General features: G+C 33.9%; 1 protein-coding gene across 5 annotated transcripts in view; it reads left to right on the top strand.

Annotated features, from left to right (window-relative positions):
- The window catches only part of MBD5 (methyl-CpG binding domain protein 5), a 120,014-nt gene that overhangs the window by 65,531 nt on the left and 34,252 nt on the right, over positions 1–20,231 (top strand). For all 5 annotated transcript variants that reach the window (XM_012727407.1, XM_012727406.1, XM_004674669.2 and 2 more), the window contains 3 exons: positions 795–897; positions 2,015–2,195; positions 6,945–9,080. In XM_012727407.1, the coding sequence (XP_012582861.1) occupies positions 795–897; positions 2,015–2,195; positions 6,945–9,080 (2,420 nt within the window). The remainder of the gene's footprint in view (positions 1–794; positions 898–2,014; positions 2,196–6,944; positions 9,081–20,231) is intronic.

Here is a 20,231-nt window from a genome sequence, read left to right as displayed (position 1 = left end):
AAAAAAAAAATCCTGAATGAAAAGTATCATTTTCAAAGCATCATATATAGATAAGTTGTAAAATCAATGTAATAATAAATTTCTATGCATTGTCCATTCATACAAAATCCTACCATCTGATTAATAAACTTAATCAGTAATTCACATATCATGCTGACTTTTGTGACTCAGAGTCATGGCAGTATTACCCAATTACCTGACCTACAGCTACTAAACTTATTTTCCTTTCTCAGCACAGTTTGACTCTTCACTATCATTTGAATTGGCCACACTAACCTAACTTCAAAAAACTCATGTTCAGTGAGAAAAAAGAAAAATCTGTTTTTACATAGGATCAACATGGTTGTAGCTCTAACATTAAAGGGAATAATTTCTTAGTATACACTTAGCATTCTTCTGGTTTTCCTCCAACATGTTTTTAAATTTCAGTTTTGAAAGTATATCTTGTAAAATGATAATGATTACTTTCATGTAGTTTTCTTGGTCCTTTCTTGTCTGCTCTGTCATTTCTTTTAGGATACTATTTCCCCAGCGTTACTGCGTTCTGTTTTCAATACTTTTGTTTAATTTTCTATCAAGATCTGATTTTCCCTGAGAAATACATGGGTTCAAAAGAAGGAATGATGTGTGAAAGGCTAGGATTTAGTAGTTGATGTAAATATTGACCAAAAAAAAGTTTTTCCTGAGTGGGAAAATATTTTCCTGTTAAGGGCAGTAAGACTATAATTTATCTTTTTTCATAAGTATGTGTAGTCAGAATTATTTCCTGATGTTTTCTTAAACTATTTTTACAGTCCCAGTGGGTCTTTGTTATCTTGCTTGGAGCAGGTTAAAACATACCTGCTTACTGATGGAACATGCAAGTGTGGCTTGGAATGTCCTCTTATTCTTCCCAAGGTAACAATTCACAGTAGATCTATCAGCAGTTTTATTTTTCAGGCATTTCACATATTTGCTTTCCTTTGTTTGATATTTCATTATTATATTACTTCTTCAATCATGTGTATTTTATACTTTTTATCTAATTACATGTCACATGCTATTTGGAAGGATTAAAGGATATAGAAAACAGTTCAAAATAATTTGTATTTCAAATATGACAAACCTGTATTCATATTGCATATCTATTTAAAATATCTTTGCATCTTTTTATTAGAGCTATACTCATTCTCAGCACTTAGTAATGAGTATCTGTTTGCACTACTGTGACAGTACTACTGTTTGCACTACTGTGACAGTATCTGTTTGCACTACTGTGACAGTAGAATCTGCAATATTTTTAGTGCTGATGCTATACCACTGGTGTTAAATTACTGCCACGGATACTCTTATTATCACAAAACTGAACCCTCCTAGCCAAAACATGAAACTGCTTTTACTCCTTTGCAGGTAAAAAGTTTTTTAAGAAAAAAGAAATTTAAATGATAAAATGTTGTTTATTTTTATAAAGATAGGTCATTAGTCTCTGAGTGTCTACGATAGTGCTGATTTTAGAACTAATGCTTTTTTCTTTATACTTGTGTCTCATTTAAAAGAAAGCATTTGAAAGAGCCTGCAAATATATACATAGTAAATAATATTTTGCAATGATATATATCGTAACATATTTTTTAATCAATGAAAAGGTAATATAGTAATAAAGTCAAAGAAAAAGTTAACATACAGTAATGTCAGCCTTTACGGTTTTTTTAGTATACTTCATCTGTTATTGTAGTATTATAACATCAGGAACTATCTAAAGTTGGGACCGTTGTCAGATATTATGCCTTTCTATGCGTTTATTTTAGCTATATTAGAATTGGAATAATTTTCAGCCTTTGCCCTTGAAAGCTGTGAGCTCAAAACAAGTGTTAATTAAGTTATATAAAGTTCTTTTCTTAAATTTAAAAACTTCAAAAGATTTTTTTTGGATTTATTGCTTAATCGATGCACAGCTGTTTTTTAAGAAGGTCTTTTTATTTACTGTTTATTTGTTTTTGCAGACATAGTCTAAACAAATCTGTGCTTTTTCCAGGTGTTTAACTTTGACCCTGGAGCTGCTGTGAAACAGAGAACTGCAGAAGATGTTAAAGCAGATGAAGATGTCACAAAGCTATGCATACATAAAAGAAAAATCATTGCAGTGGCCACACTTCATAAAAGCATGGAAGCTCCACATCCTTCTCTGGTGCTCACCAGTCCTGGAGGAGGAACAAGTATGTAATATGTTGAAGGGTTTAGGAATTTTCCACCCTCATTCCTCTCCTAGCAGAGGAGTCACTAGAAAGCACTTTACTGGATATTTTCTGAGTCCACTTTTTAAATTTGCACAAGTTTTAAAAGTTATGTATGTTTGATCATTTATAACAAATAGCAGATTAGCTCAGAAAAATCCCCATAAAATTGTCTCCCAGAATTTTTAATGCAAATCATCTAGTTTAACATGCAGGATAAATATAGATCAGCACATACAAATACTATGCAAGTATGTAGATATGAGTTAACAAAGGAGAAAGTACCACTGATTTTTAGGAAACAAATGTAACCTTTTTCCTAGATCTAAATTAGAATATGCTGTATCAAATCCTCAAATACAGCTAGCTATATATTTTGGAGAAACTGCAGTGTTACTCTTTATGTCACTTAATAGCTGTTTATCAACAACAACAAGTTTATCAATCAACTTGCTTTTTATATTTCCCTAGCATATACACACACACAGACATACATTTCCATTTTCTTAAAATTTCAAAGCTGCAGAAAAATTGTATTGTCTTTGGATACCCATATACCCTCGCCCTAGACTTACTAATGAACATTTTACTGTAGAAGTTGCAGATATTGGGGTAATTTACAGTTAAATATTTCAACAAGGATGTTCTACATATTCACAGTCTGTCACAATTTGGAAATTTTATTCTGATATAATATACTGCCTAATATGCAGTCTCTGTTCAAATTTCTCCAATTCTCCTAATAATTTAGTATAGCTTTCTAAAAATCCAGTCTCTTTTTAATCCAGGATGCAAAGGTTGTGCACAGCAATTAGTTGTTAACAGTTCTTTAATCTAATCTACATCAATTCCTCAGTCTTTTTAAATTTTCGTGATACAGACAGTTTCAAAGTTCAGGCCATTGTTACTGAACGTTGGTGAGTTTGGATTTCCCTGATCATTATATTCGATATATAGTATCTCAGTAATAGTATGGCTTCATTATTAAACATATAATATACATTTATCCCACGCTGATGATGTTAAATTGTATTGCTTGACTGAAGTTAAATCTATCCTGTTTCTCTATTGGTATACAACCTTTCCCCTTTATTAATACAGAATTATACTTGAGACTAGGGAACTTCTCATTGTATGGGCTAGAATATGAACTCCCTTCAAAGTATTACAGTCTACTTTGCAGCTGAATAGTAATTCAGATGAAATATGGCTAAGTGCCAAAGCACTTATTTTAAAGGATAATTGATATTCTACAGAATTTTGAAAAATAAGGATAAGTATAATCTGTGGTGATCAAAAAAGGCTTTATGGCAGAACCAGCCCTGGAAAATGGTAGAGTTTATAAATGTAAGGCATATCCAAAAATATTTTTCATTGAATGATTGTGGCATCATTAAGGGATGATGTAGAAATAATCTACTTGAGTGGAAGTTTAAACACGTATAGGTATATGGAATCCAAATTATTGACAGCCAGCACTAAGAGTAGCAATTGTGATAGCAATTGATGTTGGTACTTAAGAGTCACACTTAGAACTTACATGAAGAGGGCAGGGAGAAGTAAATTTGGCAGATTTTATAAAGATCTCCTTGCCAATAATCCTAACCTTTAAACTTTAACAGGAATGATCAGAAAAAAATTGCTCCACTAAGGTATGTAAAAAAAACCTTTTAGGGATTTTTTTTTTCTTTTAATGAGCTGCAATTAAATCAAAAATATACTCCAATAATTTTTAATCGTAATAAATTATTTAAAACTTGCCTTTATCCTTTACATTGGTGTAACTGTTTTCATGTTTATTTACTACCTTTCACCAAATTTGTTTATGTATGCTCTTTTCCGCTACTGTTCTCACAACACATTCTAAAAAACAGTTTTGTCTCTTTCTACAGAGTGTGTCTCACTGCCTTTTCACGGCCTTAACAAAATCTTAATCCTGGCTCTTTTTATATCCAATCTGTACAAGTTTCATTAATGAAATTAATAATAAATATTGGAAAATTACAGGTAAAAGAGGTATCTCACCATCCCCTTTTAAAATGTATATGCTTTATTACATTAATTGTAATCTTTTACTAGCTTTTAGGTGGCATTTATTTCAATTTCTTCACTTTAATTATGCTGTCATAAGGCTGAGATTTAAATAATTAAAAGTTACAAATAAGCATATAGTAGAGAATAAACTTTTAGTTTATGTTTATTCTTTTGAAAGATCTACATGAACATATATGAAAAGATTTGATAGATGCCTAGCTTTTATATTTGCCAAATTTGTTAATAACTTTATTCCCTATCTATAACATAGCATCTATGTGATTTTTGTTTGTTTTTATTAGTGTTCTATCATTTTAAAGATATTTTTTCCTAGGTAGCTGCTATCTAAAATCTTTTGAGTTGAAGATAAAAATACTGATATCTTATTTTTAATCATTGCATGAAAGGTAACTATATAAATACTCAAGAAGACACAAATCAGTGGTTTTGTTATTAAAGAGGACAGAGTAAATTCCATGATAATGTTATTCATATTAATACAGACAACTATAGTTTTATATATTATTTAATCATATACTTTAAAAAATCTCTCTTTAACAAGAAAATAAGTCCAGTTTAATTATATCATTGGTTTTCAACTTTTTAATGTATTTTTTTTTTAAGATTTACTTATTTTATGCATACAGAACTGGATATAGGCCAGAGGTGCAGGGGCAGTGAGAGGATTTACCAGAGTCACAGTAGGGAGCAGAGCAGGCCGACTGACTAAGTACATTGCTAAGAGGAGCAGCGGGCAGGCCAAGAGAGGTCTGCAGCGCCGGGTGGATCATCCTCTGGGGCAGAGATCGAACCCATGCTTAAGTGGCTTTAGCTTCTTAGTGCTGCACTTTAACCCACTGAGCCACCAAGGAGGGCCCAACTTTTAATATATTTTAACCATAAATCACTCTATCAAAGGATCTCCAACATGCTAGAAACAGAGAACCCATATTTTTAAAAAATGTAAGTTCACCACATTCTTACCCATAAACACACCCTATCTTGACTTCTGGGTACCCCAGGTTTAGAACTGCTGTCTTAGAAATTATTGTGATATGCTTTGACCTGTATACAAGTATAGTTAGTTAAAATGTACAATTTTCAATTTGAGTAACTAAGTGCACATACTAATAATGTTGGCTTAGCATAGGGATGATGTCAATCTTCTCTCCTGTGCCTGTATGAAACTCATTGGCATTTTCCCACCCAGCCTAGCCAGAGCCCTCCTTCATTTCAATACATCTCTCTAAACAGCTAACATCAGTTGATGGTAATTGACATATACAAATTTTTATTTTTTTAAATTTTTTTATATATTTTAATTGTTTTTTAAGATTTATTTATTTTTGTATACAGGCATAAGGTGCAGGGGTGGTGAGAGTATTCACCAGAAGCAGAGGTGCCAGGCCAGAGGTGCAGGGGTGGTGAGAGGATTCACCAGAGACAGAGCAGGGAGCAGAACAGGCAGATCGACAAAGTACACTGCTGAGGGCAGCAGCAGGCGGGTCAGGAGAGGTCTGCCATGCCATGTGGACACCTTTGGGTATGGGAATCGAACTCACACTGAAGTGGATGTGGCTGGCTTGCAGTGTTGTGTCCTAACCTGTTGCGCCACTAGGGAGGGCCGGCATATAAAAATTATTTTCCATTCATCCCTATTTCGGAAGGTGCAACTTTATAAAACAGATATCTGTAGTGGCTAAAAAAAACTTAAGCCTAGAATTCTGACCTGATAGAGTGAAAACTCTGTATGATGGGCCAGCTTTGCATTTGTTGTTTGCATTCTGTCTGATCTCCAAAAGAACTGAATGAAAGGGTGCTAAAAGCTAGGAAGGGAACAGTGTACTCTGTGTAAAGAGAATCCTCTATTAAAACCTAGTACTAAAGATTTTAGTACTATAAATTTTGCATAAGAATTCTATCCTAATAAAAGAATTGCAATATTTTACCTAAGTTGGTTGATGAAAGCTGTTTTTCAAGTAATGACTGATTAAGGGCAAAGAAATTGCACGTTACAGATTTAAATGTGAAGCTAATCATGATCACAATATCACTGCATTTACTGATCTCCTCACTCTCATTATAAAAGACTCAGAATCACATTCATTTAATTCCTAATAATTAAGACTCTTTTATTCTCACAATGAAAATGTTAGAATGAGAAAGTTTCTGTAGATGTCCTGAGGAGGTTTCAATGAGTTAACAGAAACAACATGTAGGGTAGCAGATTTTCTGTTGAGAATGGCAATTCAGTTCAATCACCTAAGAAAATATTATGCCACACAAATAATAATTTTTATCATAACCATGTTAAAAAAAATTCGAAGGAAAGATGATTATAGCAACATTATATCCGTCAATCTTCATTTTGCATATTCTAAATAGCATTAGCATGGCAAAATCGGTATGTACTGATTCAAAGCCCTATCCTTTCTCAACAGTTAAGAGGCAACCAAGCATAACAAACACTTAACTGCAAACCTTGGTTCAACTAAGGGAGAATAATGCGTGTGTTTTAAATCATAATTTATTGTGGCATATAGAACTTCTTTTTAATTCCATAGAGTCACACGAGCTATTTGCACATTTCTACTTCCAGACACCCTCCCTTTCTTACTTCCTCTTTTCCTTCTTTTCCTCCCACAGAACAAAAGAATTGAGACTACTAACAAATTTTTATTCTTTCTTTCACATCAGATGCAACTCCAGTGGTACCTTCCCGGGCAGCAACTCCAAGATCCATAAGAAATAAGTCTCATGAAGGAATTACAAATTCTGTAATGCCTGAATGTAAGAATCCTTTCAAGTTAATGATGGGATCATCAAACGCCATGGGAAGGCTATATGTACAAGAATTGCCCGGAAGCCAGCAACAAGAACTCCACCCTGTCTACCCCCGGCAGAGATTGGGCAGCAGTGAACATGGGCAGAAATCTCCATTTCGTGGCAACCATGGAGGCCTGCCTAGCCCAGCGTCATCAGGTTCCCAGATATATGGAGATGGCTCAATCTCTCCAAGGACTGACCCACTTGGAAGCCCTGATGTTTTCACAAGAAACAATCCTGGTTTTCATGGAGCACCCAACTCTAGTCCTATTCACCTAAATAGGACTCCTCTTTCTCCACCTTCAGTAATGCTTCATGGTTCTCCTGTACAGTCATCCTGTGCAATGGCTGGAAGGACTAATATACCTCTTTCCCCAACATTGACTACAAAGAGTCCAGTAATGAAAAAACCATTGTGTAATTTTTCAACTAATATGGAAATACCACGAGCAATGTTCCACCACAAACCACCCCAAGGCCCACCACCCCCTCCTCCACCTTCTTGTGCTCTTCAGAAAAAGCCATTAACATCTGAGAAAGATCCACTTGGCATTCTTGACCCTATTCCTAGTAAACCGGTGAATCAGAACCCTGTTATCATTAATCCAACTAGTTTCCATTCAAATGTCCACTCTCAGGTACCTGTGATGAATGTAAGCATGCCTCCTGCTGTTGTTCCTTTGCCAAGTAATCTCCCTTTGCCAACTGTAAAACCTGGTCACATGAATCACGGGAGTCATGTACAAAGAGTTCAGCATTCAGCTTCAACCTCCCTGTCCCCTTCTCCAGTGACATCCCCAGTGCACATGATGGGGACTGGAATTGGAAGGATTGAGGCATCGCCCCAAAGATCACGCTCATCTTCCACATCATCAGATCACGGAAATTTCATGATGCCACCTCTAGGACCCCAGGCCACTTGTAGTGGTATTAAGGTTCCACCCAGGTCACCAAGGTCAACAATAGGGTCCCCAAGGCCATCAATGCCATCAAGCCCTTCTACCAAGTCCGATGGACATCATCAGTACAAGGATATCCCTAACCCATTAATTGCTGGAATGAGTAATGTACTAAATACCCCAAGCAGTGCAGCTTTTCCAACTGCATCTGCCGGAAGTGGTTCTGTAAAGAGTCAGCCTGGTTTGCTGGGAATGCCTTTAAATCAGATCTTGAACCAGCACAATGCTGCCTCCTTTCCAGCAAGTAGTTTACTCTCAGCAGCAGCCAAAGCACAGCTAGCAAATCAAACCAAACTTGCTGGTAACAACAGTAGCAGCAGTAGCAATTCTGGAGCTGTTGCTGGCAGTGGCAACACTGAAGGACATAGCACTTTAAACACCATGTTCCCTCCTACTGCCAACATGCTTCTCCCAACAGGTGAAGGGCAAAGTGGTCGAGCAGCACTAAGAGATAAGCTGATGTCTCAGCAAAAAGACTCATTGCGGAAAAGGAAACAGCCTCCTACCACAGTGTTGAGTTTGCTCAGACAGTCTCAAATGGATAGTTCTGCAGTTCCTAAACCTGGACCCGACTTGCTAAGGAAGCAGGGTCAGGGCTCATTTCCCATCAGTTCAATGTCTCAGTTACTACAGTCTATGAGTTGTCAAAGCTCTCACTTGAGTAGCAATAGTACCCCGGGTTGTGGGGGTTCAAATACTGCTTTGCCTTGCTCTGCTAACCAGCTGCATTTTACAGATCCCAATATGAACTCCAGTGTTCTACAGAATTCACTGACACAGAATATACCTTTAAGAGGGGAAGCCCTGCACTGCCACAATGCAAACACTAACTTTGTTCACAGTAACAGTCCAGTCCCAAACCACCATCTTGCAGGTTTAATAAATCAGATTCAGGCTAGCGGGAACTGTGGGATGCTCAGTCAGTCGGGCATGGCTTTAGGAAATTCATTACATCCCAATCCACCTCAGTCAAGAATATCAACGTCCTCCACTCCAGTGATACCAAACAGCATTGTTAGCAGCTATAATCAAACAAGTTCTGAAGCAGGTATGGTTTTATTAGAAAAAAGTACCCAAAGGTACTAAACTTTTCTACGTTTTTTAAAATTTGTACCAAAATATTTATTATGATAAGAAATGGTCCTTTCCCATTGTGAAATTCTCATCATTTCTTAAGTATTTATAAATTTATTTACAGAATACTAGGGATTTGTCTATTAGAAAAAATAACAGCCAAGGAGATTCCATGTGTTTCCGTTATTTGTTGTCAATCTGTGTCATTTTGAATATTGTTCACTTTTAGTTGGTTTTATAACCAATGGACTCTAAACTACACAAGAAGCCATAAAAGGCAGGGTTTCCTGGTTCATGAGACATGTACTTGGTCTATGCCAATATAAAAGCCGTTTCCCCTAGCTTTTGTTTGTATTCAGGTAAATGGAGCTCATCTTGGAAAACCCAAAAAGGCAAAAATAAAAGGATTTTTTTTTTTTTTTGTTCTTGCTGCTGACCAGGAATAGGTGAATGGATAGGAATTGGTAACTAGAAGTTGTATGAAATAGGAAGTTGTCTTCTAATGTGTTTTCTTATTCTAGTTTGCTATCCTTTATTATTATTATTTGTTTGAGAAAATTCAAAAATGGATTTTGGCCACTCCCTTTCTAAAAAAAAAAAAAGCTATTAATTTAAGTTTTCTAATAAAAAAGGCTTGAAAACTTGATTTCCAGAATTTTGGTCTTGAAACTATTTTACAATTTTCTTGTAGAACTAAACCATTATTTTTACCATTAATATTAAGGTTTTGAACCCAAATTTACTGCATCTTTTCATTCACTATTAATGAAGGAGACAATTTTACTTAAAAGTAGACACATTAGAAAGAACTGTGTTTTGTGCAATAGAGTCCTCAGACATTGGTATAAAAACTGTAAAGAAGCACTAGAGAGGTAAATTCATTGAGACATCAGGAATTTTTGACCATGAAAACATTAGAAAGAATACCCGAAACCCAACACTAATGGTTTAAGAAATTTGTGGGAAATAATGGGGAAATAAAAGCTGATAGTAGAGACATTATTATTCAGATATGAAAACAGTGGACATTAAAAACTACATTGCTACTGGATATGAGAAAACTGCTGAAGCTTTTAATAATAAGCTATCTTGTAGATTTGTAGTCTGTATTATACCACCATGTTGGGAGAACATTATAACCTTTATGTCTTTGTTGCTGATGGTAAACTCAAGTATTTTCCTTCCTAGTGTCACTACTTCTACCTGCCATCCTCCACAACTTGTGTTATGTGCTATGTTTGATGTCAGTATTTGATGAAAAATTGTTTGTTGGCCTCTTGTGTTTAAAAGAATATAAGGTTGAGAAGATAATTGAAATTATTAGTGCCTTCTTGATATTCCTAGTTTAAGTAATCTGATGAAGCTGTTTTTTTAATCTGTTTAACAGGATCCTTATTCCAAAGGGGCTTCCAGTTTTTCAATGACTCATATTCTTTGAGATAATTTTAGAAATTCCACACAAATGAAATTTTAATCTTATGCATTTAGAGATTAAAGTTATATTAAATCAGTAACTTTTTTATATACATAATATTTATTAAACATAGTTTCAATCATTTACATGAGACATTTCTAGTCTCATTGTATATCTTTAAATCTTGATACCCTTTACCTCAGTTTATTTTGTTTCAGGTCTGAGTTCATATTGCAAAGTGTATGTATTTTTTAATGATGTATTTCAATTCATCTATAAAGGAAAAGACCAACATTTATTTATATTGTTTCTTCTAATTTTCAAGTTTAGACATATTTTATATAGTCTTGGATGTGTTTGTATCTTCTTGTTCTATGCATCTCTGTAAAACATCAGATTTAGAGTGCCAGTGCTGAGAGTGTCAAAACACAAGTTGAAATTTATTAATACAAGGCAAATATTAGCATATAAATGGTGAAAGGGACAAAAATAAGGGTCCAGTAATGATATGGATATGACCAATCATGTGTAAGCTAACAAAATATATGCATGGTTTTAAAAAGTAAGTAAATAGGAAAATTTTTAAATATTAAACTAATAAAATTAAATACTAATTAATGTATATAGATCTGATGTGCAGCTGGTTATGAAAATGGATAATTTACTAACTCATGTAACTCATCTGATGAACTGAATATTGAAGAGGTCTCTAATGCCATTTTTTTCCTTGGTATGTAGTGAACTATGTCAGTGAGTACACTATCATTGTAATTGCTTAGCTGAATAGTTATTTATACTGGTATTTATTCATCTATCAAATACGTGCCAAAGCTGAGCTTTTAGAGTGGGACAACAGGACAGACATAGCTACCCCTGTAGGTTTTGCTAGGTGTTACTATCAAGCAGTAATATAGTAGAAGAAAAACACATTCTAGTTTTGAAATGTTACTTAGTTATCTTTGAATACTTTGTTTGCCAGATAATTAACTATATTGCTTCTAATTTGTATGGTTTTCCAAAATATAAGGTACCACTGTCCCCATTTTCTAGATGAGTAAACTGAGTCTCAGAGAACTTAACTGTTCAAGATCATACATTGCTGAAATTAGGATTTAAACTCAGGTTTATCTCATTCTAAAAGCCATTTTCTTCCCAGCTGCATAAAGTATTCATCTGAAACTTTCAATGGTAAAAAAAACTTTCACTTTCAAAATCTTTTAAAACCTTAAAACCATCCAGCAGGTAATGAATTAAAGCACATTGATGCATATTAGCGCCATGTTTATAAATTATCGATGCACTTTTTAGACAAAAGTCCACTATCTCTTTCTGGACTCTAATACAGTGACTTAAAATGTTGGTGTTAGTGCACATGAAATGTTCAAAATACCAGGAGAGCTTCCCTTCCTTGTGAATCATATTTGGCAGTGTTTATTTTAATGAGTTGGTATCACCTCACTTACTCAAGCAAAAGTGGGTTACCTATTAGGTAAGGTGTCCATAGCTCTTCGAAGGAAATGGCTATGCAGATGCTAGTCCTGAGGACCCATGCATGATAGCACAGTGAGGGTAAAAGAGACCCACAGGTAACATAGTTCAGTACTGCTGTCTGGTAATAGAGTCTGGACAGAACTCAAGTGTCTTCCTTCTCAATCCAAGGCATTTTCCACTCTCCTAAGGAGCAACTGAACAATGTTACATTAATACATCAATTAAATACAGGAGATCTCTGCTCTGAAAATGCTTAATAAGATTGGTGGTTTATTTTCAAAAACTTCTCTTAAAGAGCATTTTTCTATCATAACAACCCAAATATTGATTTTTTAAAAGATTGTATCTGACTTCTATGCAACACATTTTAAATGTATTACAATTCAAATATAGGGAGTGGAGGTAAAGATAGTTTAAAAAAATAAAGTATTTTTTCAGAGAAAAGATACAAAATGCTTCCTAAAAAAATTTCTAAAACTTAGGCATATACAGGCTTTATTAGTTCTACTTGGTGTTTTGAAATTGCCTTTCCACTAAAGCTCTCTAAATACTTTGCACTGTAAAGTTTACAGGTTTCTAGTAGCTTTTTGGTTATCAAATTACAAGTAAAGTTTAATATTTTCATGTAACAGATTTAGAAACTGACCGGTAGGATACTTGGTGACATTCCTCAAGTTCTAAAGCAAAGCTCTGGTGGATCTGGCAATGAAACCCCAAAGTTCCTGATTCTCAGTGCAAACACTGAAACTAATGAATGCAGGTATGTTCTGAAGTCCATCACTAGTGTACATTTAAAGCAACTTTCAATTTTTGGAAACAACCTTTAGTACTTAAGTGGTTTCAGCACACGTTGACCTTCTGACTGCTGCCCACCTGGAACAAAACACACGTGCCAGTAACCTGGGCCTCTCCAAAGGACTTAGCCCTATCAGTGTCCACATGAGAACCCATCCCTTCTATGCCCCCATGGTTTTTCACAATTTCCAAAGAAACAAAACTTACTAATACTCTGCTAACTTAGTAACTGAACTGACCTACTCCAAAATAATAGTTATTAAATGTACTTTTTCACTTTAAAATGTTTTATTATATTCTCTTTTTTTCTAATAGAAAACATTTAATCGACTCTTCTAACCACATGAGAATATAATCCTTTGAAGGGGCAGAGTTTGAGTTTATACCAGAAGAAAAATTACCTAAGTGTTTATTTGTCTTAATTTTTAAAGATAGACATTGGCTAACAAGAGTAAACCTACAAATAAATTTATGTTCATGAATATTTATATATATTTTTAACCTCTGAAAAAGATGTTTTCTTTCAGCATAAAACACATTTGATTGAAGCTTACAGGCATTGATATGGTAGGTATAAGAAAACCAAGTAGTGAGACTACAAGAGAACACTTTGGGGGAAAAAACTGCAAAATAATGGACTTGGTTTTGGGGGGGGTGTTTTTTTTGTTTGTTTGTTTTGTACATATTTTCAGAAGACCCAGTTTAAAAATAAATAAAGGGAAATTATTCCCTACACTGAAATTACATGTGTTGAAAGATTATAGGATAAAATCTCAAGGGTGGATTATACTATATAAATGAACTCTTTCCAGATATGGGAAGTTTATGTAGAAATAATCTTCTAGTCTTACATAGAATGAAGTTTGTGACTAAATTAATACTAGTTGTTATGAAACCTGTTCCACTCAGATTTTTAAATACCTAGTTTTTATTCCCCCATCTCATACACAAAACTTTTAGGGTAAACATTGCCCTCTGCTCTTGTTTTCTAAACAAATACCAAAGTTTTATTAAATTCTCAATTGTGTGATTAAAATCTGTGTCATTTAGTTAAATTTTTGCAAAATGAGCCATTTCTTCTTTGCTGTAAGATTTTTTACAACAGACAATGCCTTACTGTTAATAACGTTTCCTACTATCAGGGTTACACCACTTTATTTACATATTCCAGATTTAATGTTTTCTTATGTACAAAAGGAATTAAAATGTTTGACTTTAGACCTTTTGTCTTTGTAATCAAAGGTGATAACAGAACTCAGAGTGGTATGACATGTTTGATGATTCAATGGCCTATCTTGTATCTTTCAAGAAATAAATTGTCCCAGTGTGCAAATTAGAAGAATTTTATTCTATTGCAATACATAAAGTGCACTTATAAAACCACTAAAAAATCCTTCAGTTCTCCAGGAGGTGCCTAAGCTATTTACTAATATCCAGTGGTCTGGAAAAAAAAAATGGAAACAGTTTCTAAAAATACCCAAACTCTAGGCTGTAGTGTTAACTCTACAAAATTTTAACTCGTTAAAAATAATGCTTAAAATATCCCTGGGGTTTCATCAAAATAGATTTCATTTCCTCATGGATATAGTACTAAATAAATCATAAAGTCATCTGGGAACTTACACCAAATAGTTTTAACGCCAAACAAGAGTAAACTTTTTCTAAGAATTACACTTCTTACACATTCAACCAACTGTCTTTCCACAGATTAAAACTGGAACTACCCAGCACAAGTCTGAAGGAGTTGCTGAGCTGCTCGTGGGTTTGGATCTAGACCAAGGAAATTTGGAATATCTATCCAAGACCCACTGGGTACTGGTATATAGAGCAGCCATCACAGATATCCTAAAGCAGTTGTGTTGCACAACTCCACATTAACATTAACACTTTTTTACACAATAGTCTGATAGATCTGCTTCTTGTAGTACAACTCCAGACACCTCCCTTTCAGAGCTGAGCAACTCAAAAGAGTGATCCTAAACCAGTGTTTCCCAATTTTTATTTTTTTACATTGAGAAGTTAATTTTCATTCCAGTCTACTAAAGACACATTCTAGCAAGTACAGCAAGCTCTTAACACATGTACACTGGTACTTTCCATCCCATCCCACTTTATCCTATCCATTTTTTTTTGTCAGTCAATCCTACTGAAATGATTTTATCACTCACAGTATAGGGCTAGTCTCACATATGTAAACAAATAATTTCCAAGAAATAATACCCTAACTAATCAATTGATTTTGTGGCCCCAGGAGGTCTAAATGCATTTAGAATATTCATGAGGTAGTTACAACAGCAAGTATTTTTTGAGCACCTACTTCGCACTTTTACCACTGCAAATAAAATCGTGTACAATGGAAAGGTATAAAGTAAACTACTAATCTAGAGACTCAGCTGTCTCTGCTCATTAAATAAGGAGGTAATATTGATGAAGCATTTTGTTAGTAGAGTACATATTCAAACAACAGAAATCTTAGCAAGGATGAAACCTGATCTCTCGTCAACATGTGTTTCCTTAGGACAAATATTAAGAAGTGTGATAAAAGATAATTTGTTTGAAAGGAAAAAAGTTCACTGAGTAAACAATGAAAATTTTCTACCTTTTTTTTTTTTCATTTATTCTGCATAAATCTGTGTACTAAGGGGGGAAATTGTCACCACAAGATTGCTCTCCTGGATATAGTCAAAACTACTCAGCCATCATATTCAGAGATTCAAGCTATACCATTCCCACTGTCCTTTCCTATTCCCCTGCAGGTTGCCCCTTTTAAGAGTGGAGAACACTTCCTCAGATACTGCTATTGAGCCCTTTCCCCTCTACTTCCTCTAAGTACTTTGATTTTTGGGGCCCTCCCTCCTTCCCTGTAGATAACAAAGAACAACTAGTCCCTAATGCTTCCTCCCTACTTCTGGTAAAGGAATGCTAGGAATTTACATCAAGATCTAAAGCACAATAATGATTGATTGATTTTTTTTTTTTAACTATTACCAAGCCACTGCTAAGGCTAGGAAAATTACATCTTACTGGAAAATCTAGAGCTGACATAAAGTTATCTTTCAATTGATTTTTTAATCCTTTAAATACAGAAGAGAAAATTTTACTTATTTCCATGGAAAACATGAATTCTATTTATTAAACTCACTAGGATGTGATATGGTATCTTGTCTCCAGAAGCATTGAACTTGGTTAAGGATTAACACTGACCCTGTTTGCAATTAAAGTATTTTGCAAAAGAAATGATAAAGGTAAAATAATGTAGTGACTTATATGACTCATTTCTTAGGTTCTTAAATTTTATAGCCTAAAATATCAGTATTTGGATGTATCAATTTGGAAAAACTTCTAGGATAAAATAGTATTTACTCAAAAGTAGAGAGAGATAACAGACTGATAGGACATTTTAAAGGCACCTCATTGGTTCATTTGGTATGACATTTTATGCCCTCTCTTGTACACATAAAAAGACATGTAAAAAATATTTTTAAACCATGTAAATGTTTAGCATAATATGAATAATGGCTTTTCCCAAAGAATATTGGTATACAGGGAAAGCAATATAAAGAAGAAAGCCATTTGTTTTTTTATAAGGAAGAGGAAACATCTCAGGAATGGAATTAGTAATTATAAAAGAACATCCTTGGAAATCCTTTTAAAAAAATTATTGCTGCTTTTTCTATATACACTCACACACACTCATATACACACACATCATGGATTAAATGTATGCAAAGAGCACTTCTCACATCAAGAAATAAGGTCTACACAAGCCACCATTCTTGTTTCCTCGTTGTACAAGACTATATCACTTTCCAGCTGGTGTCTAAGTGTGATCTCATTCCAGAAACTATTTGGGTAACTATTTTCAAAGCAACAGAGACAGAATAGAAATTAAGCCAATTCATGGTACTGGTGGGTTGTGTGAAATAATCAGGTTTTTTTTTTCCAACAAAAGGACTTAACTTACTCAGACTCCCGGCTGCTTCTTGGTTACTTAAGTGCTAAATCTTTAGTGAATTGTTTGCTGTAAAAAAGAAAGAGGAAAGAAAAAGAAAAAAAAAAAAAAAGCTTAGCATCTATCCCTTTCATTAGATCAAGCACAAAACATCTTACCTAAAAAATAAAAAAAATAAATAAATGGCTTCAATGAAACATTTCTCCTGCATGCTTCAACACACTATAAGGTTCTCATGCAGAACTGTGAAAGTTTCATAAGACAATGCCTGTGCAAGATTAAGTGGCTCAGAAATAAGCAATCTCCAGTTGCCATCTAGCTATGAGTTTTTATTCGTACAAATTCAGGTGTTTCTTTGAATGACTCCAAGCATTAATGAATGACGCTGAATTCATAGTACTTTAAGATGAAATTAATATTCTATAAGTGGCTAATTCCTTGAATCACCTAGGACTTTTCAAAAGTAACTTGTAATCTTCCAGTTTTTTTCTCATTCCTAACATTGGCCCAAAATGGAGAGTCAATTTTTCCTGTCCTTACATTTTATTATTACCTTTCACTTTCTCCATATATATGTGGTAATTTCTCCCTTTCTACATGCTCACACTCAATCAATTCCTAGAAAGAGTGCAAGTTTTATGAACTTCTTAATGGATTCTCTCAACCAACAGTTTTCTGTCTGCCAAGTATGTGATAGAGACTGTTTCGGGTCTTAGAAAAACAGAAGGAAATTATCTTTTCCCTTAAGAGTTTAGAAAATATTTTCAAACTTACTCATTCCTTGTCCAAGACAGCAGGTTTGACCATGTAAGGACAAGGTGTGTGATAAAGAAACACATAAATTTGCAGTCATATTTCTTGGTTTTGAGAATACACCAAAATCTATTACACTTTATTATCTCCTTGTCTTTTTAAAATTAGTTTGCTTACACTTAGAATTCCTTTCTATCGCTTTTTCATTCTCAAATCCCAGATCAAAAGGCCTAAGTGTTTCAATTGCATAATTTCCTGACACCTTTAGTTTCATTGTCTCTGTTATAACTCATAGCATATTGTGTTATAATTACAATGACTATAGGAAAAGTGTTATAAATTACATTAACTATAGGAAAAGAGCTTAAAATTTACTGGTTCATAATAAGCTCTCAATAAATATATGCTTTCAAGAGGAAAAGGAGATCAGAATATCTGTCTGTTTAACTTTGCCTAACCTCTGAGTTTGGTGGGGTTTGTTTATTTGTTTGGTATCTTTCTATCCTTTTGTCCAACAGAGTATGCCTGTTGAATTGATGTGTTGAAAATTAGAGAGGGAAAAAAAATAGATACTGATCTACATGTTACCCTTAACAAGCTTGTGGTATTCCTAACATCTTGTTTGTAACCCAAAAATACACCCATAGAGACTATTTTCTTCAGTATCATTCCTCGACAATATTTGGGTGGAGAGAACTTGTAGAATAATGTTCTCAAATAGCTACTGCCTTGTATTCTAAATATGAATGTGTCTCTCTTACAAAATAGAGATTAAAAAAATAGTAATAACCTATAGTTAAATCCTTCATCTACAAAATCTTGCCATGTTCATGCTAGAGAATTTTGAAAATGTGTTCTGACTGTGGCTAGAGGAATGGTGATCTGTATATTTAAATATGTCACCCATTATTTAACACATAGGGGGAAAAGGCCCAAAGAGTGATTTCTAGTAAATGAGACTTTTTATTAGCTTCGTTTTAAAAGACAGTCTCCAAATGCAAATGAAACAAGTATCTATAGAAAGAGCAGCAAGATTTAAGAAGCAGTGAAATGTTTAGGGTATTCATATTTTATTACAAATCCAAATTAATATTTAAAGAAGTGTATGCCATATGCCTACTTCAGCATTTGGTATGTCTTCTTATGCTAGTCTTAGAAGCAAAGTCATTACTTCATGCTAATATTTCATAAATATTTATAATTTTCAAAGTGGGTATTTTTAGAAAAAAAATCTCATTCTTCAAATGAAACACTGAGAATTTTAAAAAGAAATGCAGACCATGACAGCTGGGAAAAATTGCAAGCTTGCTATTGAAATAGTCTAAAAGTTTTGTTGGCTGCATTAATCTAAATTTACTATCATTATTCTGTCACCACTACTAACTACCACTACTAATGTTCACAGTGGTAACTCCCTTTATTTAAATGGACAAATTTTTACAGAAGTATTTATTGATCTTTGGTTCTCACAACAACCATGCCAATGATGGAATTTTTCCTAAGGAAAAAAATCCTAGAGAAGAAAGCATCATGTGCAGAAAGATGTTCATTCTTGTGTTATATATAATAATGAATACTAAAAAGATAAATGTCAAACCACTTGTCAGAATGGTTCCTTAAATTAATGTAAAGTCCACCTGTCAAAAAGGAAGAATCCTTTTGTTATCCTATAAGTAGAAAATACTAAGAATAAAACTTATATGTGCATGACCATGGTAACTATGGAAATATCTCTGTGTATTTAGGTAAGGCCTCAATGGTAATGTGGGCAAATACAAAGCTTGTTATGATGGGTGACATAGCAGCAGTGTTTGTATTGTTTTTGATTTTCAGTAAAATTGGTATTATTTATTATATCATATACATTTTTGATAATCCAATATAAAGTTAAATGCATATGCTTATGAGAAAAATATCTGCTAATTGTATGTATTACATAAAGCAGTGCATCTCCTTAGGGGAAGACTTCTGCAAACACTGATTACAGGCTTCTTTTCAAGGGAATGTGATTCTTGCCCTCCCCACATCACCGTTTTTGCATATGGATCACAAGGGATGATTTCAGAAAATACCACTACATAGGCTATACCCCAAGAAGTGGTTTTTAACAGGCCTGGGGTAGGGTCCAGACTTTGGTGCTTTGCTCTTTTCTTTAAGTTCTCTGGTAATTCTACTGTAAAACTTGGATTTAGAACAACTAAAGCAATTGTAACCAACAACTGAAATTTTATATTTTTAATTATTAAATTGCCAGAATTTTCATCTCTAGAATAAGACTTTCAAGAAAAAGCATGTTATTTGAGTGAAAACTGATGTAACTTAAGATCTCATTAGTATACTGTATCTTCATGCTATCAGAGTAACAAATACTTTAAAATAATGATAAATCGTAGTGTTGGTGAGCAAAATAAATACTGTTAAAATACTTTATAGAAATGTAAATTGAATATGTATGATAAACTTCTCTAGACAATCCATATCCCAAACTTTTAAAATAAGAAATTCCTTTTGTCCTGGAATTCTACTTTTAAGAATTTGTCCTGAAAAAATAATTGAACAAGTTGTCAAAGTTACTTTAATAAGAAGGTTTACCTTAGAGTTGCTTCCAGTAGTAAAAATCAATCAGTCATATCCATGATTGTGTATTGATTCAATTATGGTCAATTATGGTATCATAGATCATAGTTTTGGAGTTAACATAGCAAAATAGCTTTGGAGGT

Source organism: Condylura cristata, unplaced genomic scaffold (assembly GCF_000260355.1).
Source record: "Condylura cristata isolate star-nosed mole 26May11 unplaced genomic scaffold, ConCri1.0 scaffold00002, whole genome shotgun sequence".
In the NCBI taxonomy this organism is placed as follows: domain Eukaryota; kingdom Metazoa; phylum Chordata; class Mammalia; order Eulipotyphla; family Talpidae; genus Condylura; species Condylura cristata.
Note: the sequence above shows the minus strand (reverse complement) of the source record. Positions and strands in the feature narration are given on the sequence as shown.